The 25674-nt window shown below is 55.4% G+C and overlaps 2 protein-coding genes across 14 annotated transcripts in view; both read right to left on the bottom strand.

The window, feature by feature from the left end:
• CUL9 (cullin 9) overlaps window positions 1–2225 on the bottom strand; it is a 34031-nt gene extending 31806 nt beyond the window's left edge. For 7 of the 10 annotated variants that reach the window (XR_012622379.1, XR_012622378.1, XM_074817486.1 and 4 more), the window contains exons 1-2: window positions 2063–2128; window positions 1139–1199 (exon numbers count right to left, since the gene is read on the bottom strand). The gene's annotated coding sequence lies outside the window, so the exon portion shown is untranslated. Of the gene's footprint in view, window positions 1–1138; window positions 1200–2062 lie in introns of all 10 variants that reach the window. The other 3 variants (XM_074817490.1, XM_074817491.1, XM_074817483.1) reach the window with 3 other exon arrangements.
• Window positions 2226–5612: 3387 nt separating this feature from the next.
• Window positions 5613–20313, bottom strand: SRF (serum response factor). Of its 4 annotated transcripts, XM_074817479.1 has the most exons (8): window positions 19842–20303; window positions 18157–18423; window positions 12546–12807; window positions 12020–12199; window positions 10242–10361; window positions 9313–9504; window positions 8726–8802; window positions 5613–8456 (listed from the first exon to the last, which is right to left on the bottom strand). In XM_074817479.1, exons 1-8 carry the CDS (start codon window positions 20286–20288, stop codon window positions 8361–8363), a joined length of 1641 nt encoding a protein of 546 aa, XP_074673580.1. In that variant the 5' UTR covers window positions 20289–20303; the 3' UTR covers window positions 5613–8360. The 4 variants fall into 4 exon arrangements, with proteins under 4 accessions (XP_074673580.1, XP_074673582.1, XP_074673581.1 ...); XM_074817481.1 differs by lacking the exon at window positions 9313–9504 and having other exon boundaries at window positions 19842–20313; XM_074817480.1 differs by lacking the exon at window positions 12020–12199.
• Window positions 20314–25674: the final 5361 nt, after the last annotated feature.

Raw genomic sequence — 25674 nt, 5'->3', positions numbered from 1 at the left:
AGACAGAGGGGAAACAGAGGCAAGCTTTTATTTCTGAGCTGCATGCCAGTGAAAGCTTGAATAAGCACCTCAGTTGCTTGACAGTAGAAGTGGCTGAGGCTTTTGATCCTGAGATCCTGCACCCAGGATAAAGCTCTGAAGAAAAACCCATTTTGAGGAAGCTCACATACCCCCTCCAAGAAAATGAGCCAGTGTTTCATATACAAAACCTGTTCCCAGCATTAATGGCACACACAGAAATAGGTTCTCCTCAAAAAAAGCCAAGGCAAAATGGCTCATTCAAATCCTCTTTTAAGACAGCACATGACAGGAGACCTGGCTTCTGTTCTCATCTCTGCCACTGTCCATAACACGACCCTGTGCAAGTTGCTGCTTTTGCACTTCTGTCTTCCCTCTTATTATTTACCATTTATATCTCTCTAGACTGCAAGTTTACCTAGAGCTCAAGGCACTCTCACTGTGGAGCTGGACCTAATGTGAGTCACCAGGCCATGAAGAAAATAACCAGCAATTTCTCTGATCAAGTTCATATACATCAAATCAGGTCACTATCTAAAAGCCACTCAGTATTTCCTCCTTGGCCTCCTCTCAGATATTTTTTGCCTTTACAATCTTCAGACAATGGGCAAATTCAACAAAATTAAAAGATTGCTACTCTCTGCTGCCTGATTGTTCTGCACATTTTAGGACTACAAAGAAGAACCCATGACACTTCTCTGTTTTCATCTGTTGAAAGAGGAGCATGAAATAATTTGCAGTCTGAGACTGAGTGCCAGCAATCAACTGGCCAACTGTAAACAATACCACACACAACGGACAGACTTCATTACTACAAAGGATGTCAGATCAGAGTGTGATAAGAAAGTTCTCAGAGGAGCTCAGGCAGGTGGTAGTGGAAACACATGAACAGGCCCTCTCCTTGTTACTGACACATACTAGCAAGAGAAGCAGTGAGGCAACATGCTGTTCAGCTGATGGTAACGCAAGTCATTCTTAAAAAAGGAGTTAACGTACACAGCAAATAGTCAATCCATGTACAACTGAAGAAGATACCAACCATCAAAGATGGTGATAGGTGCATTAAAGATGTTTCCCAGGTGCAGAGAGAAGCCTGAACTCCCGAGAAATTCATACCTACCTTCAATTGTGCCTTCCTTGGAGTTTGCAGCAAGCCAGCTGGGAATCTTTCCACAGTCTCTCTGTAACAAGAGGACCAAGTTATTCTCCTGTGCTTTGTAGCAGCATTTAGATGCCACAACATAAGCCAAACAATTTTTTCCCTGTACTTGTACAGAACTCAAAAAAACCCTACCATAAGAGGTGTATGTGGTAATCATAGTAAAACAAAAGTCTCTGTGAAGCATTATTTTATTTGATAATTTCACCCCATCCCCACATCATGGCATTTAGCATGAAAAAACCTCTTTAGAGCAGAGCTATCAGAAGGAGCCCAAAGGGATTTGTAGCTACTAGGTAGAGGAGATTTTAGATTTAGGGCATCTTAAGAGGTAGCTACAACGCATATGATGAAGGAGGCACACCAGAGCCTATGACAACTCTCAGCTAAATTGTTAGAGTGCACAAATACATGCACTGCAGTGAGTTTCAGAGTTGTGGCAAATGAGAATGCCAGCTACGATGCCGAGTCCATGAACCCCCACGGCCCCCGGTGGAGAAGCGCAGCCAACACGGCCTGCGCACAGGCAGGCAGAGCACCCCAGCACCCCGGGCCGGCAGGGCGGGGGGGCCGGCAGGGCGGGGGGGCCGGCCTGCACATGGAAAGCAGCAAGGCCGCCCAAAACGATTTGCCTCGGCAATGGCCGCCGCGGAAAAGACGGGTTTTCTTCCGGGCCGCTCCGGACACCTCAGCAAGCCCTGCTCCACCTCGCGGCCCCTTGGCTCGCCGCTGCCGCGCCACCCCCGCCCCAGGAGCCGCAGCCAGGCCTGCCGCAGCGCTCCGCAGCCAACGGGGCCCGGCCCCGGCGCACGGGGATGCAGCCCGCCCCAGATCTGTCCCGAGACAGGGAAAAGGAGGCAGCCCTCGGGAAGGTCCTGTCCCCACCCGCCGCCGTTCCGGTTCTCCTCCCGCACCGTTCACAGCTCGGGGCGAGGACGCGGCACTGCCCGGCCCCGCTGCCCCCACAGCCGCGAAGGGACCGAACGCCGCACCACGACCTGCTCCCACCGACCCGCCGCCGCCGCCGCTCCCCACTTCCGGGTGCCGGGCGCACACGGCACGCAGGCCACGCCCACTACGGGTGGTGACGAGGGCCAGGAGCGCTCGCGAGAGAGGGCGGGGTGGTGGCGGGCTCCGCGCCTGCGCTCTGCTGCGCCTCGGGGCGGGGTCGCCGGCCGCGGCTGGCTCGTGAGGGCGGCGCGGGGGCTTGTTTGTGGTGGCACATGGCAACCGTGTGTCGCAGGGCTTCTGCTTCCCCCCTCTTGCTGCCTGCACAACAGAAATGGGTGTGAGGGACAGAAAACTGTGAAAAACCGGAATATCTTCTGACTCTCCTAGCTAATACTAGAAACGAGAAAAAATTGAGGTTGGGAGCTGAAGGCTGCGTCTGCAAGAGCTCAAGATGCTTGTGGTACACTGGGTGTCGGTATGGTTTTTCTGATGATTAACGAACTTTGTTAAGGACTGTTGCGGGGCAGGTGCAAGGAAGACTAAAACCGTAATGTCAGCACTAACATTACTGCAAACACAGTGTTAACCAAAAATTACAGTGCAGCAACTTCATCAGGCCTGGGGTGCTGGGGTAATTTCAGCCCTGCACCCCACCCCACATCCACCTCATTTGGCGTTGGTGAGAACTACGCTCGCTCTCGGCAGGTTTTGGGTTGTAAGACTGCCCCGTTCTCGATGTTGCTAGAGAGGCGATTGACAACAAGAGGCAACTGCACACAAGTTTGGCCTGTTTCCAGTTCCTTTCCTGCTTTGGTGTTATCATGATCTATAATGCCCGTAACATAAAATCTAAATTCTTATCATTTGCTCATATTTCTCTTCCTTGACAGTTAGCTACAATCCAGTAGGTGCAGGTTTCTATCGATCTCTGAGGGCTGACATTTGTTTTAAATTATAAAAAAAAAATAAAGGCTAAACAGAGAAGAGTGCTTTCTTATTTGATCCTGGAGCAACTTCGTGTGTGTGTCCAACCTCATTTCTACTCTTGACACTAATACAACTGATTAGACAATTCCCATGTTTTAAAACCACAATCAGCAATTAACAAACAATATCACTGCAATCGACTATAGGCTGGATAAATCAGTGCAGTGCTGCATCAGTCTGTGAGGACCGTCCTTTAAAGCTGTAGCACCAATGGTGGACTGTAAATGTTTGTGTTTCCAAGCCAGCTTCTCAATTTCTCCATTAGCACATATAACCTCTGTTGATGCTCTTGAAATCTCTGTTTTCCATGAGCATGTCATTTTCCTTCCCCATTAACTCCCAAGGATTGAGGATTGAAGTGGTGTTTAGTTATATCGTGCTTTGCCTTTACAAAGTCCCTTTGTCTTCTGTAAACACAGTATATTTGCACTAAGGGGAAAGTAACTTCCTGAAAGCCACACAGCTACATAAAAGCTGATACCACATGCACAACCATTGCTATTTTCCTCTGTTCTTGTCAGCTGTTACTCTGTGCAGGTACTACACCTGCAACACTGCTGTGTTTGATGTCACAAACCTGAGGTGGTGATAATGCTCTCCAGTGGGAAATGCAGCCTGGCTGGTAACATCAGCTGGCAACATCCCATAAGCAAAACTGTCACCAACAATAAATGGCAATGGCCAGATAGGACACAGGCATCTTGACTGTGATGCTGGAAGGCTTTCTGTGGTATTCATATGCCCTGCTTACGTCTTGGCTGTGCTGGTCTTGATACCATGCTTAGTCATTTCTCCTAAAGATTATGTCTGTGTTACCTTGCTGCATGTTAGGAGTTTTACACGTCATACACAGCGCCCTATGCACAAGTAACATGGGCTTACTTGTGCTGGTATGGGTTTTGTGGTGCTGAACCACGAGACATATCTGTGTAGGCATGCTGAACATGGGCTGGCTGTGGTGTAATGTGTGAAGGTGAAGCACCTCCCCTCCTGAGCTGTGTCTTGTTACTAAGCACTTCCTGTACAATCTTCTCTCCTGCTACACTGAGATGTATTTTCTCCAGATTGTACTGTGAGGTATCGTGCAGTCCCTCCACTGCACACTTTTATCAGTGCTAAGCTTTCCTTGCATTATACTGGTATCTGCTCCAGGAACCTGATGCTATGTAGAACATTTTTATGTAGTTGCAATTTTGTAACAAACAGAAAAAAAAAGCCGAACAAAACAACAACTATGTAGTTGCGTTTTTAGCTGGCATACTGTTGACTCAGCAGCACTGATGATTGTAACAAGTCCTTCTTTGGTTTCTTTCCCACCTTTAGGCACTTTATTGAGCTCCCATGTGCCCTTGACCTGGTTTCTAGAGGCCTACAGGCATCCACCTTTGACCTGACTTTAGGTAATGCTTCTCCAGTTTGGCCTTAGAATATTGCCATATCTTCTCATAGCATTTTTTTTACAGGAAATTTAACAGTCTTGGTGTTTGCCTCATAAAGACAACAGTTAAAGTCCATCCTTAAAGACTGCAGCTGTCCAAAAGTAATGGACTTGGAAGAGGTGAGGGGAAACAACCTCATTTTTATTTGAGACCCAGATCAGATGCCTGTCAATGTCAGAGGAGACTGTTCTGCCTGCAGCCCTTCAACTGGTTTATTCTGAAGGCCAGTTTGTTCTTTCTCCTTGTCCAGAGGCCTGGGGATGGTACTGCACACACCAACCAGCATGTCTGGATGCTGAGATGCCAGCCACATGACATCTCCCACGATGGCAGGGCCTTGGCCGGCATCACTTGTCTGTTGAGTCCCATCTCAGGCAAACACTACCTTAACAGCAGCGTTTTCATTCAAAACTTTTTTCGATCCTGGAAATACCTCTGTCACTACTAAAAGATCTCTCTGTCCTCCTTTGGTTTGTGGCAGTTTATCAATATAGGGGTCAGTCCTAGGGATCATCTTTTCTTTGATGTTACAATGGCAGAAATTGCTCTTCCTAACCCTCAGTTATTGTGTAACTACTCCATAAGCAACACAGACTGTTTGTCCTCCCTGTTTTAACTCTTGCTTGAGGTCTTCCTGCTCCTTCCTGTCAACACCCATGAATTGGAACAATTATTTTCTTTTTCAAAAGTCCCTGTTCCTCCTCATTCTTGGTTTTCATTTCTCTTGACTTGACACCATGCCCTGCTCACCAGCCCCATTCCTGAGCTTTCAGAAGGGACAGCCTTCAGAGCCCTGCTGTCCACCACAGGCCCCCTCTGGACCACCCACTGGCTCTGGGACTCCCAGAGTAGATGTCCAGCTGGCCAGGTCTCACCCGTGCAGGAGGCAGCGGGGATGGAGACTTTTGCAAAGAGCCCCTCTTTGCCACATCATACCCAGACAGCCCCCCACCCTCTGCAGCACACAGACAAGGGCAGGAATCTGCCTCTGATCCCCATGTATTAGCTCTAGGGTGTGTGTCATCCCCTCCCGCAAAGCACGGCCAAGATCCCAAATCTGTGCACAAAATGATAACATTTATTGAAAGAGTAATTTTTTTTTTAATACAAAAGAAAGCTCTGTACATAGTACTGTGATTACTTCCACATCCTTCCAGAAACACAACCCTGGAAACTGGAGGGGAAAAAAAAAAAATAATCCCACACACACTTATGCGTACACACGCACACACACGCACACACACACACAACCCTCAAACTAGTAAAATGAACTAAAAATGTCACCACACAATAAATGCCATTTCATCCCTGATACACAAGTGTTCTTACAAGTCTGCACTTAAATAAAATACACCATTAGCGTTTAACCAGCAGTTGCCTTTGGGGAGCCAGGGAGGGGATGCAGTCAAGACAGCCTGAGCAGCAGGGTCTCTCCTGCCATCCCGGCCCGACAGCTCTGCTCCACAGTGCTAGCACAAGCAAAGCGGAGCAAAGCCAGGACACAGTGATGCGCTGGGGCAAAGGACAATGCAAACCCCAAGCCCATCCTTCTCCCCAGACGAACTCCTAGGTACCCAGCCTTGTTTTGGAAGCATCACTGAGCAGCTTTCCAACACCCAGCGACAGGGCATGGCACAGCACTCCCACATGCTCTGAGCTGCGGGGTACGCATCACTCTTAGAGCAAGGATACTAAGGGGAGGCAGCATGCAACATCACTCTCACTGGATGGGCCACCCCACTCCCCACGAGTCCTTCCCAGGCTGCGTAATGAATAGACCAAGGGCTGAAAGACGGTTCTGGGAGCTCTTTGCACAGGGGCCTTGGAGGGGACCTATCCACCTCTGTGCACTAAGGAACGGCTGTAGAGGGGGAACTACAGCCCAGATCATCAGCTAGGAGCTCAGAAGAGGCTACCTGAACAGTGAGCAGGGATCAGCCACTGCTGGACACTTGCCACCCAGGGAGGAGTGGGGATACCCATATCCCTTAGGCAGTCACAGGTAGCACTTCTGACACTGCTCTTGGTGCGGAGAACAGCCGCAGGCCTCAGGACCAGAGGTGAACAGGGCAGCCATCAGAAAACCCAGTCCATCTCTGGCTCCCAAGCACTCTACAAGCCCCTTGCTCCTGAGGAATGGGTTCCCCACTTCTAGAGACCAGCCACTGCTTCACTTGCCTTCTGCCCGTTAAGCCCAAAATGATGGGTATGGAGTCCTCAGTACAGGTAAGTGGGAAACAAGCATCCCACTTGGTTCAGCTTGAACCCTGGCACATGCTGGTGGGTGGAGAACGCAGCTTAAACGCTAATGCTGAGGGAACGTGTCCAAGGTTACAATACAAACTCAAAAGCAAGGCCCCTTTCCTGCCTCCATGCCCACCCACCCCTCTCCCATCCCCCTGGTACAAACCCCATGAAAACTGTACAGGAGCCAAACTTTTATTCCTTAAAGAATTACATAAATACTGAGTTTAACACTTAGAAAAATAAAGTAATTTTCTTTTTTTTTTTTACTTTTTTTTTTTCTTTTTTCTCCAAGGCTTCGTCTTTAACTTAAAAAAAAAAAGTTACAGTAGCTGCTCCTTCCCCTAAGGATTCAGCAGCTTCTCTCACTTGCTCACTCTCCCTCCAGGGACAGGGCTAGGTAGCAGAGCCATTCACAGCAACTCCCATGCAGGACCAAGCATGCTCCAGCCCTTCTTCCCCAGCCTTGCTGAGCCTGCACAGGCATCACGGCTGCTCCTCCACAGCCCAGGATGGCCTGCAGGTCACCCTGGTGCTCAGAAGACCCTGCCACCTGCCCAGCAGCTCAGTGCCCCATGGGCTCTTCCTTTTGACACTTGAGTTGTTTCTCCACCTTGCATCAGACAGAAATTTAGAAAGCGCTGGCTGGAGCTGCAGGGGGGGGGATCTGGGAAAGACCCAGCCATGTTCCCCTGGGTGTACGGAGTCAGCAAGCAGTGTGAGGGCTGAGAGAAGAGTGTGGGGCTGGGCCGGCCACAGAGCCCCCCAGGAGCTCTCCAGGGAATTGTTGTGCTCCTGGGCATCCACCAACCACCTCAGCTGTGCAAGGGTGGCCGCCGGGGCAGAGCCAGTCAGGCTGCAAATCCGCCAGGCAGCCCAGCGAGGAGGCACTGAGGGCAGAGGGCTCACTGTAGTGCATACAAGGACGGGGCCACGTGCCGCAGGCTGCGCCCTGCCCTCCAAAGGGAGGGCATGCAGGCCCAACCAGAGATGTACATGCAAGGTGGCCACTCTCCCCTGTCCAGAGCCCAGGGCGAGTTGCTGCAGCCAGGACCTGTCACCCCCACAAAGGCACATTGCTGAGGTCAGCAGCACAGCCTCGGCCCGCTCCGAGCTGCATCCGCAGGACGGCTCTGGGTCCGAGCTGAGCCCCACACAGAGCAAACACTCATGGGCAAGGTGACTTGGAGCACCCAGAGCCAGAGCCTCCAGCTGGGAATGGCCCGCAGTATTTATTTACAGCGCAGAGCAATCCTCCCCTCAAGAGACAAGTTTCTTTGGCTGGCGTGAGACAAGCACAGCTATCGCAGCATCCAAACGTCCCCAAGCCCTGCATGGCCCCAGCACAGCTCCACCGCAGGTAGGTCCTGCAGCCCCACGCGCATGCCTGTGTGTATGTGTGTGGGTGCATGTGTGTGTGTGTGTGTGTGCATGTGTGGATGAAGGAAACGTGAAAAGGCAACAATAAATAACTGGTGCAGTCTGTACGAGAAGGAATTGCCACCAGCCCCAGCACTGGCATGACAAGCCAGGGACAGCACAAGGCTGGCAGCAGAGGCCTCTCAGTCACTCTTGGCGCTGTGTGAGGTGTCCAAGTTGACGACCTGCAGCTCCGTGAGGCTGCTGCCACTGCTGCTCTGCTGCCCGATGACAGCCATCTAGAGAGAAAAGGGAGGAGGAAGCACTGGGGGACAGCATGCCCTGAGACCATGTGTGCCAGCAGCCAGGGTGACACTGTCCTTTCTGGGCACCTGTCCAAGGAGGGCAAGACTTCCTCACCCAAGGGTGAGGGGCACTGACAGCCTTCCCAGAGCTGAGGACTGGCCCTTCCCAAGGGGCCGGGTCTGCCCAGACCCACAAAGGGTGTGCAGGCAGGGACAGAGCAAGGACAGCCGCATAACACCTGTGAGTACCACTCTGCGCCTACCTGGTGAAGCTGGACAGCTGAGACTGGGATCTGAACGGTGCCTGATGGGGCTGTCAGGAACACTTGGGGGACGCCACCTGCCACAGAAAGAGAGCGCACAAATGACACCATCCCTTAAACAGTGCTCCACCATGGGCCCTTTCTCAGCACTCCATGAAGCTTCATGAGGATGAAGGTGCCTGTTTGCATGCATGGAGGCATCCCAGGAGAAAGTCACATGTGCTAGTTTTCCAAATGCTGGGAGAAGCAGGCACAAGCCCTCAAGCTGTCTTGCCTGCATGCTTCATGCTCCCTCATGCAACCACATGTCCTCTCCAGTCTCCTAGCTCCCTCCACTGCCTGTCCCGTATGCCACCCATCCCAGCAACCCTCACCCTTTTTCCCCAGCAAATGCAATCCTTTGCATAGAGAATGGTGGGATCTAAAAGTGCACATCAAGCATCACCCTTGCCAGGCCTTTGTACAGCCACTAGGACTGCTTAGAAGAAAATTATTTGAAATTGATATACAGCATAAATACATGCGAGATGAGAAAAATCAGGGTGTCAGAGCACTTAAGGGAGCACTGACCCAGACAACTGTCTTACCCTGATCCTGGACCTGGCCGTGGGACACCTGCATCGCTGAGGGAGCCTGTGAGAAAGCGTTGAGGACTGCAAGTCCACCGTCTGCAAGGCCAGATGTGGGCGCGTACATCACCGCATGTGGGCTGGGGTACATCATGTGGCCACCCACAGTGGTTGGCACAGACGATGTCATGATGGTCGCCGGGAGGGTCACTGGCACCAGGACAGACTACATGTGAGCCACACGAAAGGAGTCTGCTACACTTAGACACCTGCTCAGAACCCCTCCCTCAGCCACCCTTGGCATGCTGTCTGAAGCAGCAGGTACATGGAGATACCCATCTTGTTCTCCCAAGCTCTTGGGGAAAAGCCCCAGGGAACAGACAGGAGAGCTGAAACCTCTCCTTTCATGAATGAGTATGAGGGCAGAAAAGCACAGTAGCCAAATATCCTAGAATTGAAATCAAGTTGGGATACATGTTTTCTGATGAACCTTTAATAAAGCTGTTGAACTGGATTCAGTCTGCATCCAGGCACCTGAACTCCAGTTTTGCTGACAACAGAGGAGCCCTCTGCATATACAGTAAAAGTCTCAAGTAGATGTGAACCAATGCCTTGTGCTAGGAACAAAGCTGGCTCCCCAAGAAACCATCTGAGAATTGGGCAACCTGTTCCCAGCTCCATGCTGCAAGCAAGAGCAGATCACGTGTCTGGAGAGGCTCTGAAATCCCTTGTAAGGTGCCCTATGCACAGCAGCATCTACCTAGATAAAGCATAGCACAGGGGCTGGCAAGAGGAATAAATACACCTGTGAAACTGTCAGAAAGGCTGGGATAGACTTGGTCTGGAGAAGGATCCTGGGCAGGGAGCAGGTGTGAGGTCTATTGGTGTGGGTTGTTATCAGCAGTGGTTAGGAAGACAGAACATGGTTACAATAATGTCCCGATTACCTGTTCCACTGGAAGAGGTCTGGGTAAGGTCAGTGCTGCTGTCACTAGAGGGAGACGTTTGCTGCGGTGCCTGGTGCACCTGGATCGCCTGGACTGGGACCTGCTGAGCCATGGTACCACCTGGGGAGAGAGACGAGCCCATGAGCCTGTGGCTCAGCAAGGATACAGGCACTCTGGGCCACGGGAAAGACCCCCACAGTCCTTCTCTGGACACATACAGCTCCACAGCATGGCTCTGCACTGCTCTCAGGGAGGCTAGTCAAAAGCAGCATGTGGCAGAAACCAGGCCTTGCCCCAAAGAGCAGGCCAAAATCTGCTCTTTCCTGGTACACACGGGGCCAAGGAAGGGTTAGCTGGCCTACAGGGCTCCAGAGAGAAAAGGAAAGGGCACAGCAGCTTTTGTCCAGCCCCCAGGCATGGTTCAAGTATGCCTGGGGCCCTCCTCACCATTCCTGGCTCCACCAAGATACAGCACAGATGATGTGGGGAGGAGAGGGCCCAGCACACGCCCCCAGCACCACCCATGCCTAGCCAGCCCTGCAAGGATCATCTCCCTGCATCAAGCAGAGCTGCAAGAGCTCAAATGCCCAGGCCAGCTGGGTTCTGTTGTCTTCATACTCTGAAGCCCAGCTCCATCCTCCACAGAGCACTCAGGGAACAGCTATCTCACCCAGCTTGTGATCTCAAGGACATCACAGTGCCCTACACAGGGATTAGAGATCACTGGGCCACAAGGTGTGCATCCCAGAGCTGCAGGTGCACAGCCACACAGCCTCCAGCCCAGCCCACTCACTGCAAAGCTCTCCAGCTCCAGAGACAGAGGTCAGCACAGAAAGCTCCCCTCAGTCTCAGGTCCTGTCTCTAGATGGAAGAGCAAGGGATGCCAGAGAGCAGGAATCACCGGCCACCTTGCTCAGACTGGGCATGTCCCCATGCACCACACCACAGAGTCACACATCCATTATTCTCTTAGCTCCTCCAGATCACAAGGGAAAACCAGTCCCATTTCATGGGATCACGCTGTCTGCCAGGGCCCATGGGAGCCATAAGGGCTCCAAGAAAGCATGCACGCTATCAGACTCATTGACCTGGGCCCAAACAGGCAGGACGCAAGAAACACTGTCTCACTCTTAGTGCTGGTCCTCTCAGATGATAACTGTCCCCACAAAGGAGAGCCTATCCCTGCTCTGAAACTCCAGCCAGGAGCATGTCCAGCCCTAGTACAACACCTGGAGAGCCCTGATTCAGTGCAACAAGAAATTCCTACCAAGGACAATGCACACAAGGCAGCACAGCAGCACCACTCCTTCCTCTGCTCTGGGTCTCTCCTAATCTATCATCTGCACTGTGGTTCAGTGACTGGCTGCATATCCAAATACAAAAGCAAGGGCAGCTGCTCAGAGCCAAATGCGAGCACTCAAAAACCATCCCTTGGGCATCTGAACCCCTGCGGTCTCCTTCCATCAGTCCTGCTAGCAGCACAGTTCAGCCTCAGCACAGCTGCACCAGGGACCGACCTCCTCAGAGTTTGTTGATCACAGGGCAAACCCTGGGGCAGGAGACTGACAACCCACTGCTTCAATGGTCTGTATCCCCTAGGATGCTGCTGCCACCTATGCCAAGCATTCTCTTCCCTCTCTTCCCATCTTTCCTCCCCTGCAGGTGGGTGCCTTGTGCTCCCACCTCAGTGGGGGGTCAGCTCTCTGGCCAGGACCAGGACCCCCACAGACACCTCCATCCCCCCACCTCAAGCAAGCGGAGGAGAAGCGAGTGCTGACCTGTCAGCGACACAATCTGCCCTCCAGCTCTGGCAGGGAAGCGGAAGACTGTCTGTTGTGCCTGCTGCAGCTGTCCAGCCGTACCCGTGACCACCTGGCCCTGCTGGCTGGAAAGAGCCAGGGAGTGCGACTGTAACTGAGTGAGAGGAATGGTAGGGGTCCCCGGAGAAAGGGAAGCACCTGCCAAAAGGAGGGAGAAAGAAAGGCTTTGTCACCACCAGCTCTTTTCACTCCCTCCAGGCTTCTCGGTGCTGCCCTGGGGTCCCAGCTCAGCTCCCTGCCACCACACCCTTCCCAGCAGCAGGGCCAGCTAGCAGCACTCTAAGGATTGAACAGTCACTACACGATCCTTCTCCAGCCACCGGCCTGGCTGGGCTCACGCAATGAATCCCAGCCAGGTTCACCCTACAGCAGCAACCACTCTGCTTCCTCCTGCTACTATGTCTCCTCTCCTCTGGAGAGGGCAGCAACACACTCCAGGTGCAGAGACGGACGGATGCAGTCCTCAGCCCCTAAAGGCACTGACCTGACATGAGGGTGAAGCCGGTGGGTATCGGCATGAGGCCCCCAGATGTCACTGCACTGGCTCCAGTAGTCTTCAGCACTGTCCCGTTGGCACTGGTGACGGCATTGGGGCTGATGCTTGCAGACACTGGTGCCAGGTAATTAGTGATGGGGAATGACGGGCCACTGCTGACCTGCATGGAGGTCGAGGTGGTGGGGGCTGTCTGGATAGTGGATGTTGTCCCCGGCAGGTTGGTGACAGTGAACGCTGGTTTCAGTACATCCTGGGGAAGAAGAGATTGTGACAATTCAGACCAGCCCTTGGATCTGGTCAACATCTGCCCATGAGACCAAACCAGGCTGCATCCCCATGCTAAACCATACCCCCATAGCCTGGTGCCAGCACATGGAGCAGAGCCAGGGTAGCAGAGCAGAGTTGCTTGTACAAACATGAGGGGACTGTGCCCAATAATGCAGCATGAGGAGAGCTGGAGGGAGCTCAGCGTAAACCTTGGATACAAGCCCAGGGCCACACAGGTCCCCTGAGAGACTTCCCTGCAAGACACCAAGAAACAGAGCAACCCTTCCCCTCCCCAGGAGTCCCCATAGCCTCTAAGAAGAGAGCAGCTTCTTTTTGGCACAAAACAGGCAAAAGCAGTCCTTGCAGGGACAGACGTAAAGGCAAACACACTGTCTCCTGTCAGGAACACACACACCACTTCCCTTATGGCAGGAAACACATGGCCAAGAACAAGCTGAGAACTGGCTCTTAAAGGCAGCGGTACACCTAAAAGCAGCAAGGGAGGGGTGAGTTAGGCCAAACCCAGACATCAGGGAGGCCCAAATCCAGCCCTCACAGCTGCTTAGGCAGGCCCTGGGGAATGGCTCCGCAAATCTCCTGGAGCAAAGGGGAGAACCTGGCCAGGGGAAGCACCCATTTGCCAGTCTGCTAGCAGGAGATGGGCACGAGGCAAATATTTCCAAGGGACCCCGCATGTTCGGTACAGCCAGCACGCACTACGGCCCTGCAAGGAGCGTTGGAGCTTTACGCCTGCCAGAGGACAGTGCCACCAGGGAGGCTGAGCACCAGGAGGAAAAGGGCCCTGTGCTGAGGCAAAGCAAGCCTGAGAGGCTGGCCTCCTGGGTCTGGGAACAAGGGAAGAACGTGTATGCCAGGCTGCAGGGCACGTATCACCCCAGTTTCCACAGCCACAAAGCATGCAGCTGGACATGGCTTAGATCTGCAGGAACCAACCAAGCCCAGCATGATCCCTGCTGCCCCTGGCAGTCACACTTCACCCAACAGATCTCCTTCCCCCAAATCCCCTTTTGGATACCCAGGGTCTTCGCGGCTCCTCTCCTGCCCTGCTCAGCTGGCCAAGAGCAGACTGCAAATACACTGCTCCACAGGAGACCGTGCCACAGGCCACAAGGGACCCGCTGTCCCCGTGCCCTGCCGCGGCTGCCAGCATGCCTGGGAAGAGTTAAGGCTACCACACTCCCACCCCTCCCGCTACAGGCTGGTGGGCCCTGCTCTCCCACGTGCTAAGCCTTGTTCCCAGCTTGTCAAGCTGCCAGGAACAAGGAATTCACAGCTCAACGAACAGCTAAAAAAGGGAAGGCAGCCCATTTTGGACAGGGGGAGCCAATCCTGGGCACTCAGACGTGCCCCAGGGCCTGGGGAGGGAGGAGAGCAACGCCCCTCTGCCCTGGCACTGCAGTCCCTGAAGTCTGAATTAGAAGAGGCACATGATAACAGAGCAGAGCCCAGCAGAAGCACTTTCCATTAGCTCAACCAAACTCCTGCCATCTCACATAGGACATCGAGGCTGTGGGTGCCCTCCCCACGTGGGTGACAGGGCAGAGTACCCCCCAGTCCACTAGGCCATGGGAGCCATAGCACAGCAGGGTGGGTCCTGTTCCCAGCTGGAAAAGTGAGGCTCCCTCATCCCCAGGCATAGCCCTGAAGCTGTACACCCCCGAGATACAGTCCCCAAGCAGCCAGGGCATTTAGCATCCCCCCACGCTCTGTACTCTCAGGGCTGGAGAATGCATCCCAGAAGATTCATAGCACCCTGCTCAGGGGGATTCTCAGGACTCCCTAGAAGCACAAGAGCAAACCTCAGAACAGCAAATGTGCTTAGGAGGGATGCTGTGCCATCAGGCTCAAACCACGCATGCCCCATTCTCTGTCCCCCCTACTCTACCACAGGTGAGACTTGGATTCCTCCCATCTTTGCTGTGTTTTTCTTGGGCTGCAGCAATAGCTCCCAGTACAGAAAGAGAGCTGGAAGAGACTTTAGGATTGGACACCCATTGCCTTCTCCCCATGCCCATCTGTGATGCCTCTGAGCCCTGGGCACCTTACCCCCCACCACCACCTTGCAAAGCCCAGACTACACAAAGGCCAGCCTTCAACAGGAACCAAGCCATGGGTCACCTTCAGCAGAGATTACCAAAGGGGTCACGGACAAGTCCTGAGGCAGCCACCACCACCCTGAAGGCCCTTACGTTCCTGATCCAGCTGTACATCCATTCCCCACCATAGCTCAGTGCAAACTCCAGTTTGCAGAGCAGTGCCTGGGGAATCAACATGCAGTGGAGAGGTGCAGCACAGCAGCAGGAGATGCCTGATAAATGCTATGCAGCATGAGTGGACCACAGGGCACAGCCTAGGCCATCTGATACCCATCCTGGACCACAGTAGGGTCTTGGGGACAGGAACAATCCCAGCTTCTCCCCTCCATAGCTTCTGAGGGCTGCCTGGAACAATGCTGCTCAGCATGGCCCAGACCCCCAGGCCAACATTACTATGCAGATATTGTGGGACAACTGGCCTTGGAGGTACATGGGAAATCCTAATCCGGTCTCTAACACCTGGTCTGCATTCCACATGGGGCAGAAAGTCCCACCTTTCCCCCACCCCAAAAAGAGATAAACAGATCAGGGCTACTCCATGCTTCTCATCCCAATCTAGAGCCCCTGAGCTCCCTCCAAAATCCCCTCTCCCACATAACCACACCCAGGAGATTACATGAGGGCACTGTTGTCCTTTGCGGCCTGCGAAAGATCAGACAGGTCAGTGCACAACAGTATCACTGTGAGGATACAGCTGCTCTCTTAAAAGTACAGCATGCCCCAGTGCCAGCTGCAGTCCAAGCTCAGGTCCATAGCAGGGAGTTTGGGTTCGGCACAGCAGCAGGATCTCATAGCTGCTGCTGGCTGTAGCACAAAGGAATACCAGCGGGCTGCTGACTGCAGGTAACAGCCTGGCTGCATTGCTCCCCCCTCTGCTGCAGCAGCTGAACACAAGCAGGTTTTGTCCATACAGAAGTCCAGGAAGCAGAGTTCACCGGAAGGCCAGGGAGCAACTGCCCAACCCTCTCAGAGCATCCTATGTGGCTGGACCTGAAAGTCCAGTCACTTAATTTCCTGCCACCTCCTCCAATAAGGCACCCATAACCCAGCCTTGTGTACCACCCACCCCTCAGCAAGGATGTCAGCCACCTAGCACGGCTGACCCACAGGCTTCCTTCACCCTCAGAGAGCTTCTTGATCTATATGAATTGGGCTGATCTCTGTCAGAGCGCCAAACCAGGCTTCCGGCCCTGCAGAAAGCACAGGAGGAACGTCTGGGTAGGACTGTCCCCAGCCCCAGGGCTTGCCATGACAAGAACCCTCAGCAGACCAGGGTGGGTTTAGCCAGACGTCAAGCAGAAGACAGGGACACAGGGCTCCTCCAGCCCACACCACATGCTGGCTGTGGCCACAGGGCAACCACACTAAGCGTTACCACTTGTGAGTACTGGGATGGAGCTTGCAGGGTTGCATCAGAGAGCAGGCAGAAAGAAGTTATGCTAAGATCTCCTCTGCAGAGTAACTGTACCCTAAGAGCACACTTCCTTTGGGGCCATCTAGCAGTATTTTCAGGAAAAATTTTAAGGGACATGATGCGGACAAGCCCCATGCCAGGGACAGGTCATCTGCCATGCACGGTGCTTCCTGCACCTCCAAATTACTCCAGGCACAGGCAACTTGCCTCATTACAAAATGCCCACAGGACTTGCTTTTTCATCCAGGGAAAGCCCAAGAGACACAAGTCCTTACAAACACAGGCTACACAAGGGAAAAATTGCTCGTGACAATGGACACCTTTGCCTACTGGAAAGAGCTGGCACAGCTCACACTAGGAATCAGAGGCACCCCAGGGAGTCACACCAGACTGGGACAGCCAGGACTGTTGTTGAGCTCCCATCAGTGGGAAGCCTTCCCAGGGACCTTTCTGGGCTCCAGCACAGGCTCACTTCAGCCAGGCCCACCACAGCTCCTCTGCCTGCAGGGATCTCTGGGACTGCTGGTATTTCTCAGGGCTCAGCAACGATAACCTTTTGCTTGGGGCAGCACTGCACACATGTGGGGAAGAGGGCATGGAGGAATCATGGCTGCCGGGTACTCAGCAGCACTGTGACACCGCTGTGGGGCTGCCACAGGATACAAACATGCAGCTGAACACCCCTGAAGCCCCAGGAAACATGCTGGGCATGTCTCAGGGCTGCACTCACTGCCTTTGGGATTACAGCACAGAGATCTCCAACACCCTTCTCCATGTTCTGTCTGCTTAACATTTAGTGACTACTACATGGCAAGGATGCTGCTGTGGCTTGCGTACGGTTGGCTGGAGGGTTCCTGGAGTAAGGCCACAGTTCATGCGGAAGGATGCTTTTGCAGCAAGCCCAGTACCCATGCCATGAGCACAGGTACAGCAGAGCTGCAGCAACTTGCAGCACCCAACGGCACTCTACACAGGCCCGGGAAGCTGTGGCACAACCCCCAGTTCAGCACGTTGTCCCAGCCTCGCACCACAAACTCCCCTGTTTCCCACCTCCAAGCGCATGTGGACCTGAGTACCAGCCTGCAAAGGAAGCAGCAGGGATACAAGAGCCAGTTTTCTTGCAGCAGCTCCAAGGAACAGCACCAGGGAATGCAGGGACAAGACAAGGCCCTTCCAGCAGAAAAGGGCCATTGCCTGACTCTGTACCCGTGGGCAGGCCCTCTGCAGCACCCTGGGCGAGAGGCCACAAGGAATACGGGCAGGCAAGGGCTGGCGCCTGTAGGGACACCAGGCAGGGAGCAGAAACGGTCCGTCCAGCCAAATGTTTCCATTCCCCATGTCCTCCCTGCCCCCTTCCAAAACAGCACCAAAGCAAGAGACAGCTGCAGCTTATAAGGAATGTGAGGGGCCCTGCCAGGGACTCTGGCGAGGGAAACCAGGCCTTATAAGGCCATGGAGGCAGAATCAAATTTTTATCAATGAGTGCGAGAGCGTGGAGACGCCCGGGGAGAGATAACGGCACCAAGAGCTGGCCAGGGGGGTGGGCTGGGCTGGTGGGGAGCCCTGCTGCAAAGGCTAGGGCACCTGTCACCCACCTCCCTCCCTCTCCAGATCACCACTACCACCAGCCAAGTAAAAGAGCTAGCCCTGAGAGGCCATGGCACAAACTCACACAGCAAAAGGGGACCCATTCTCAGCTTCCCAAGCTGCTACTCAAGGACGGCTGGGGATGATCAGGGCTCCCAGCACAGCCCGTGCCTCCCAGAGTGCCCAGGTGTGTGGCTGAGCACAGGAATGTTACCTTGGTCTCCCCACTGCTGTCCGACTCAGACACCTGGTAGGTGAGGTCTGTTTCCTCAAAGCCCGTGGCGCTCATGCGCTGGTCAGTGGTCGGGTCCGAGCGCGGGGGTGAATCTGGGGAGTTGAGGCACGTTTGGATCAATGCCTTCCCCGTCTCACTGGTGATCATAGGTTGCAGCTTCCGTGTGGCAAACGTGTACACGTGGCCCGTCTCGCTGGCCACCAGCAGCAGGACTTGAGTGCCAGTCAGCGTGGAGAGCTCGTAGGCCTGCCAGCAGCACGAGAGAAGAACGGGGAGTCACAGACAGCAGGGACACATGTGGTGCAGGACAAGAGTCCCTGGCGTGTCCCTGTGCTCCCAGCATGGGCCTCCTTTTGCTCATACCGGCTCCGGCTGTCGCCCCAGAGGTGCTATGGCCTCTAAAACCAACTCAAGATTGGTTCCCTACAGGTTAAAGTGCCCCATGTTGTGTTCCCATCTCCTTTAGCACGTCCTTAGGGGGTGTGCAGGCCAAGAGGCCACAGGGAAAGAGTGGTCTCCTCAGGAGAGTAGCATGAGGACGCGGGGCCACTGGGCTGTCTGGAAATTCTGGAAATCCCACTCGCTTCTCCCTCCCCACCTCACCTCTGCTGAGCCATGTGAGAGGACGCTACTGAGGCCACGTGTCTCCGCTACCTATTTCCCCTCACTGACACCCCAGCCAGGGCAGGACCCAGACACCCCTCTCAGTCTTCACAGTCCTGAGCACAGCTGCACCCCTGCAGCAAAGCTACCGCCCCCCCAGGATTGACCCGTGGGCTAGGAAGAACACTCTTCATATGCCACCATGGCACACTCAGTGGTCTCACACAAGCTACCACAGCCAGGATGGCCTCATTCTGCATCCCATGCACCAGGACGTGCTCAGCGGTACTCCACAACCGTTCCCACCTTCCCAGGGTGCGTGAAGCCCAGCTCAGCTAGGATGCAGCACTGCCCAGTTGGTTAGAGGATGCTACTAACACCAACGGGGATGCCGATGAGCCAGCAGCACCCAAGTGCACACAAAACCCCCTAAGTTTCTCAGCTTGTCTTTGCACGACCGCTCTGGCCACCGGGAACCACGGAGAGCCCTCCGGACCGACCGAGACATGGCGCTGGCCCCCTCCGCAGCCGGAGGAGCCAGTCCTGCTGGGCCTTGGCGGGACAGGGCAGCCCGGCTGTGCCACGGGACTGGAGCGGCACCCAGCCGCGGCTCACCGAGAGGGGCCCCGAGGGCTCCGGTCAGTTCCGCCCGACGGCTGAAGGCTGCACCGGGACGGGCCCCTCCGGGCGCAACCATCATCCCCCGGCCCCGGGGCTGCCTGACCGTGACCGCCGCTCGCGGCTGACCACCTCCCTGCCCAGAGACACGCGGACGCCAGGGACCGGCCGCAGGCCACAACCGGCCCCGCCAGAGTCCCCCGCGCAGCCCCCCGGAAGGAGCTGGTGCCGGGCCGCCCCCACCACCACCCCCCCCCCCCCGCCGCGGGACCGGGAAGCCGCCGCCGTTTCCGGGCAGGGCCCCGCCGGCCGGTTCCCCGCTCGCCCCGGAGGCGCGCCGCCCAGGGGCCAGCGCTCCCGCCGGGCCACCGGCCACGGACAGGTGGGTGCCAGCCGCCAGCCGCCCCCGCCCCCCCGCGCCGGCCGGAGCCCTGGGGCCGCACCTTCTTCATGATGCCGGTCTTCCTCTTGCTGAAGGTGGTGTAGCGCCGCAGCTTGTTGTCGATGAACTCCATCTTGATCTTCACCCGGCCCCGCGTCTTCTTCCCGGGCTTGGCACCGCTCACGGCCCCGCCGCCCCCGCCGCCGCCGCCGCCGCTGTAGGCGGCCGCCGCCGCTCCCGCCGCGGGCCCCGCCGCCGCCGCCTCGGCCAGGCCACGCTTCACGCCGCGCCGCTCGCCGCCCAGCTCCTCCTCCTCGGCCGACTCCGAGTCGCCCTCGCTGCCGCTGTACAACGCTTCCCGCTCCAGGCGGCCCCCGGGCGGCCCCGCCGCCGCCGCCGCCCCACCACCGTTCGCCCCACGCGGCACCGGCGACCGGCCCAGCCCCGAGCCGCGGGCCAGCGCGGCGGCGGCGGCGCCGTTCCCGGCCCCGGCCTGGCTCGGCAACATCGCGGCGGCGAGCGCGGGTCGGGTCGGGTCGGGTCAGGCCGGCCCCGCCATGGCCCCGCCGCCCGCTCCGCGCTCACGGCCCCGCTCCGCCACCGCCCCCGCCGCGCCGCGCCGCCCCCATATAAAGCGATACAATGTTGCCTTTTATGGAGAAGGCGCTCCTTATATGGGGCGAGCCGGCGCCCCGCCGGGAGGCGCCACCGCATTGGCTGGCGGCCGCCAAGCGCCGGCACCCATTGGCCGGCGGCTGGCGTTTGATTTGCATACGTTCCGGCTGCGCTTGCGTCACTCACGGCTTGAAACACGCAGGGAGGCTCTTAAAGGGGCAGCACGCGGCGACGCGCCGACGGGGCGGGACAGGACCGGACTAAGGCGGGCAGCGACGAGCACCGAGAGCGTTACGCCGCGGGGGTGGGGGGCGAGGGCGGCCCGGCCCGCAGAGGAGACTGGGCTGAGACACCTGCTCCTGGAGCCCTGGCTCCCCCCTTCCTGCCGCCGGCTCCAGGCACTTGTGCCTTCACAGAGGACACAGCACGTGGCTGAGACCCCCTGCCTTGCCCTCAGCCCCTGCTTCGCCATCCTTAGGGTGCAGCCGGGAGGAGCTCCAGCCCACCACCACCCTGCCTGCCTTGTGGTGGTAACACCAGGCGTTGCTCCGGGAAACTCTCCACTCCTACTGTTCGCTGTTCCTACACCCTGCGGGAGACAACGTGCTGCCCTCTTGTCCTCTTGTCTCCGGTGGCTGCAGTGTCTGTCTGCCTGGGGTTTGGAGGAGGGGCTGCAGAGGCACCGAGAGGGCCTGGGGGCCATGTGGGTGCTCAGGGGTGTGCAGGGCACAGGACTGGGCAGATGTGACCAAAACACACATCGCCCAAGCACAAGGTGACCACTGGTCAGAAGAAAAAGGGTCTCTGTTTAACAGGATAGGCAAGGCCCCAGGAGGAGAGAATAGGGTCCTGTACTACAACCATCCACAAGTAGGACAGACCACCTGTACGCCTGTCCCCAGGGGAGATGGCTGGGCTGGCCCCAGATCACAGACAGGGGCCCACATCCACTCCCACGCTGCAGCTCAGAGGGTTCCTAGTGGGTGGCATAGGCCATCTCTGCTCAGGTGCGAACCAGGACCTCCACAGCAGAGACAGCCCATGCAGGCAGGACAACTGGGTGCAAGGCAGGCTGCATGTGTGTCAGCGAGGGTACAGGAGGGACCATGCAGCCTCAGAGCTTGAAGCTGTGAGGACAGGCAGAGCCACATCCTTGGCTGAGAAAAGAACTCTCCACACTGTCCTACAAACAGGAACTGCAACCCAGGGCAAGACCTCACCTCTGCTAGCACCAGCCCTGCCACAGACCCATTGTGCCTCCTGGGCCCCCCATGGAGGGTTCTGCAGCTTGCACAAGCCCTTTCCATATCTGCCTCATCACTCAGAGGATGTGCATGCTTGCCACCAGTCTTCAGAGCTGTCTCCCACTCTCTAGGGCCAACTTCATACAGAGCAAGGGAGTAACTGCAATACCGAACACCCCCCTCACCGCCACCGCCTCCCCCTCCTCCCCGCCAGCCATGCTCCTCCAGTGAGCACACATGCCATTTATAGCTCCCAGCAGGGCTGCTGGGACTCACATGCCTCCCATCACATGCCCTGGCCACCCTCCCTTCAAGCTGAGCATAAACTACACCTAGCACAGGTGAGACTGAGGCCTTGCTGTGTCACACCAGGCTGAGGAAGGGTCAGCAAGACCCTCTGCATGGCTGGAGGCACCAGTTAGGTTGACAGCAACCAGCACGTAGATCTGACAGCCAGAGCCAGGCCCCTCCGCCTGCTCTGCACAAGTGTGCAACCACTGCAGGTACCAGGATTGGGGTTCCTCTTGCCTGTAGGGCTGCTACACGCTCCCTCCTTACTCCTCCCTCTGCACCTTTTGATTGCAGGGCCATGTGGAGGCCTTTTGCTCCCCAGGCTGCAGGAGAGTCTGAACAGGCAAGAGGCGAGAGCTTTGGGCTGTCTGATCCCTTCTGCTGCCATCCTCTCCCTCTCCAGCCTCATCTCAGGGATGCTTTCTGAGACGCTTGTCCCACTTGTGCTCTGAATGAGACCAGAGCATCAGCCTGCCTCTGAGCTTCCTGGGATGCTAATCTCTCATCAAGCCAGTCAGATGCACACTGTAGAGCCAAGCCCTGTCCCCAGGCCACCATCACCCACAGGACACAAGTTGCCAGCAACAATGGACCTCCAGAACCAAACCAGCACCCAGTGGCAGTTGAAAACAGCTTATACCAGGTTTCTGGTCACTTGACAGCCCCATCTCATCTTCACGGCTATTTGAATTTACAACACCCCAGACATACAATTCACATTTCTAACCCTCTTCTTACACAGCCGTGGGCACAGCACTTGGCACTATGCCATAAAAAAAGCCTCTTATCTGATTACCCCCAAGGATCCCTTCAGACAAGCTGCTGCCTGTGCTGGCTCCAGTGTAGCATGGGCTCTGGTGCCAGCTCTGATAGAGCCGTTCTTTGTGGCCCTGGATAGCACAGGTTGTCTTCCTTTCCTGAGTTTTTTGGGGTTTTTTTAAAGATGTTCCTTCAATTTGAGCTGAGGCAACTGGATCCCACCTCTGTTAACTGCCCAAGTCCTCTCATTCTCCTGCAGGGGCTCCGATTTCCTTCTCTCCTCCACTGCATTTAGCTAGGACTGTATTTGCTCAGCTTGCTGTTTCCAATTAGTTTGGCCAACATCTGTCCCATCCCCAAGGATACAGAACTTTTTCATGACATCACTCCCAAAAATACACAATCCCCAACCCTCGCCTTTCTGCACCCTTTGGGTCTGGAGTTTGTCCTAGCTTTGGTGCCTTTCCATTTGCTTGCTTCCCTGTAGTCCCCAGATCTTGACTCCATGGTAAACAGGCACTCGAGTCCCCAGGATGCATTGGGATAAAGCCAAACACCCCATCCCGACACTGGTCACAGAACCAGCCCACTGCAGCCATGTCGTTCCCTCGCAGTATGCAGAGAGAGATACCTGCATGCATGAAGCTGGCAGAGCAAGGATGTCACTTCAGAAGCCCTGGGATCTGAAGATGATCAGAGATGCTGCTTGGCTAGGCCACCACAAGTGATGGTGCCTGGCTCCCCCTCCAGCCCACCCAGGAGCATTTCGAACAAGCACAGCAATAGCCCTGCTACTCTGCCTGTCATGTCCAGCATGGGGCAGCAAGGCGGGAGGACAAGGAATCATTCATTGTGTCCAATAAGCAGGTGGCCTTTGCCTGGGGTAGAGACTCAAGGTCACTTGCTGGCCTGTCTGTTGGCTGATACTGTACAACTGCCCCGACCTGCCCCTCACCTCCCAGACAACCACTGAAGAAGAGCACCGATGACCTGGATGGAGCAGGTAACCCCTGCTGAGGGATGAGATGCTGCAGCATAGGAATGCTAGTCCAGCTAGAAGGATCAAGTGACAGTCTGCGATATGATCTATCCACAAGTGCCCAAGGAAGCAGTTGCAGAACCATCTGGAAGTATTTCTGGGGCAAGATGTGCTCTAGAGGTAAATACCACAGGGACATGCAGGCAAGACAAGACACATTCATTAGCAACTTGGCTGCAGGAATCAGCCCACAGCATGCAGCTGTCCTGCCTGAGATGCAGGGCAGCAGGCAGCAAAGTCCACAGGAACGGGATGGATGGGAGAGATGGAACAAAAGGATATCAAACAACAGCAGATTCACGTGAGAGGTCGCTTGCAAGTTGGAGAGCATGCATACAGCAGTGCTATGGAACTTGCACAATTCAAAAGGGTTGTGTGCACACTGGGAAGGACTGGGGGGAGCAACAAGAGGGACATTGAGCTGCAAGGGGGAGAGAATGCACATCCTGAGACATCTGCCCAGTAACACCTCCTCCCAGTGTGCACAAAGTCACAAGCCCCAGGCTGTGATGGTCAGGCCATCTGCAGAAGGGTCATGGAGGCAGCAAGGGTTCAGGGTGGCGATAACCTGCTGCCAAGCCCACTATGTGAAGTAGCAACAGGTCTAGGAGGAGAGAGGGGCCCAACAGCCAGCCACAGCCACATCTTAGCCTGCCAAGAGACCTTGGCTTGGGGAGACTCCACAGCTCCCAGCTGCCAGACCCAAGTGTGAGGAAAGGGACACACACTTCTGGTAACACTGCTCCATAGCCAGCAAACTTGCTTGCACCCAGATGGGCCCAGCTGACCCCCTTCCCAAGCCCTGGACCAAATCTGAGCTCAGAGCCAGTTAGCACATTCCCAGAAATGAGCCATCTTCACCCTCCAGCATCTCCATAGGCCCTCTGGGTAGCAGAAGTGGGAAAAAGGATCCTGGACATTTTCGGTCCATCCCTGCTTAAAGCAGAACCCACTAGATTGGGTTGTTCAGGGCTTACCTGGTCCAGGGTTGAGTATCTCTTGACGATGGAGATCCCACAGCTTCTCTGGGACCGTCTCAGACCTTTATTGCCCTTGGGGAGAAGCGTTTTTCCTAATATCCAATATGAGTTTCCCTTATGCCCATCACAAGTCCAGCCTCAGTAGGCCTCCTGGAAAAGGTCAGATCTTTCTCTATAACGCCCTAACCCAGACTTGTACAGCAAGAAAAACTGCTGGTCTGCAACTTGGCCAAAGCCAGCATCCTGCTCTGGCTCCAAGGGAAAAGGCCTACCCTGTGCTGGCTTGACCCATGTTCATGCTGTGGGGACTGGGGCTTCTTCTATACCACCTGCCCGCTCCTCCTTCCCCAAGAAGAGACTGTCAGGACCCTGCCATTGCTCAGGGTCACCAGCACAGGGGAGAGGGCTACAGTCCACATGTGACAGCAGAAGTCCCCCCCGGTAGCCCCATCCAGGCCTGGCCCTACTATCTCCTCAGTCCTGTAAGAAGCAAGAGCTGAAGTCTCCTGTGCGAAAAAACACAATGCAATGCTGGTTGCAAAGCTGCCTCAGGCCACAGGGGTGGGTGCACAAACCCAAATACAAAGGAGAAAAGTTGCTAGGAAAGCTTGGCTACCTGAACCGGAGCGGGGATAAGCCTGTCAACGTGTCCATAAACAGTTGCTTGCAGGGAGTCTGAGGGGGATATTTTCTCGAGACACATGTCCCTCTTGGAGAGCAACCCATGACTGCCCAGAGAGACGGTAAGCACTGAGGCAAAGTGAACCCTCAGGGCACAACAGGTTGGGAACAGCATCTCAGATGCAGCCAAGAAGGGGGCAAAAGAGTTAAACACAGGAGACAGATGCCTGAGGAACCAGCCCCCAACCCTTCCCATGAACCATGTGAAGAAAACAGTCAAACAGCCATCTGACAGCAGTGCCTTACAAAGACACCCCCCGCCCTCCCACAAAAAAAAAAAAAAAA

This window comes from Strix aluco, chromosome 3, assembly GCF_031877795.1.
Source record: "Strix aluco isolate bStrAlu1 chromosome 3, bStrAlu1.hap1, whole genome shotgun sequence".
Classification (NCBI taxonomy): domain Eukaryota; kingdom Metazoa; phylum Chordata; class Aves; order Strigiformes; family Strigidae; genus Strix; species Strix aluco.
This window is presented reverse-complemented; position numbering and strand designations above follow the sequence as displayed.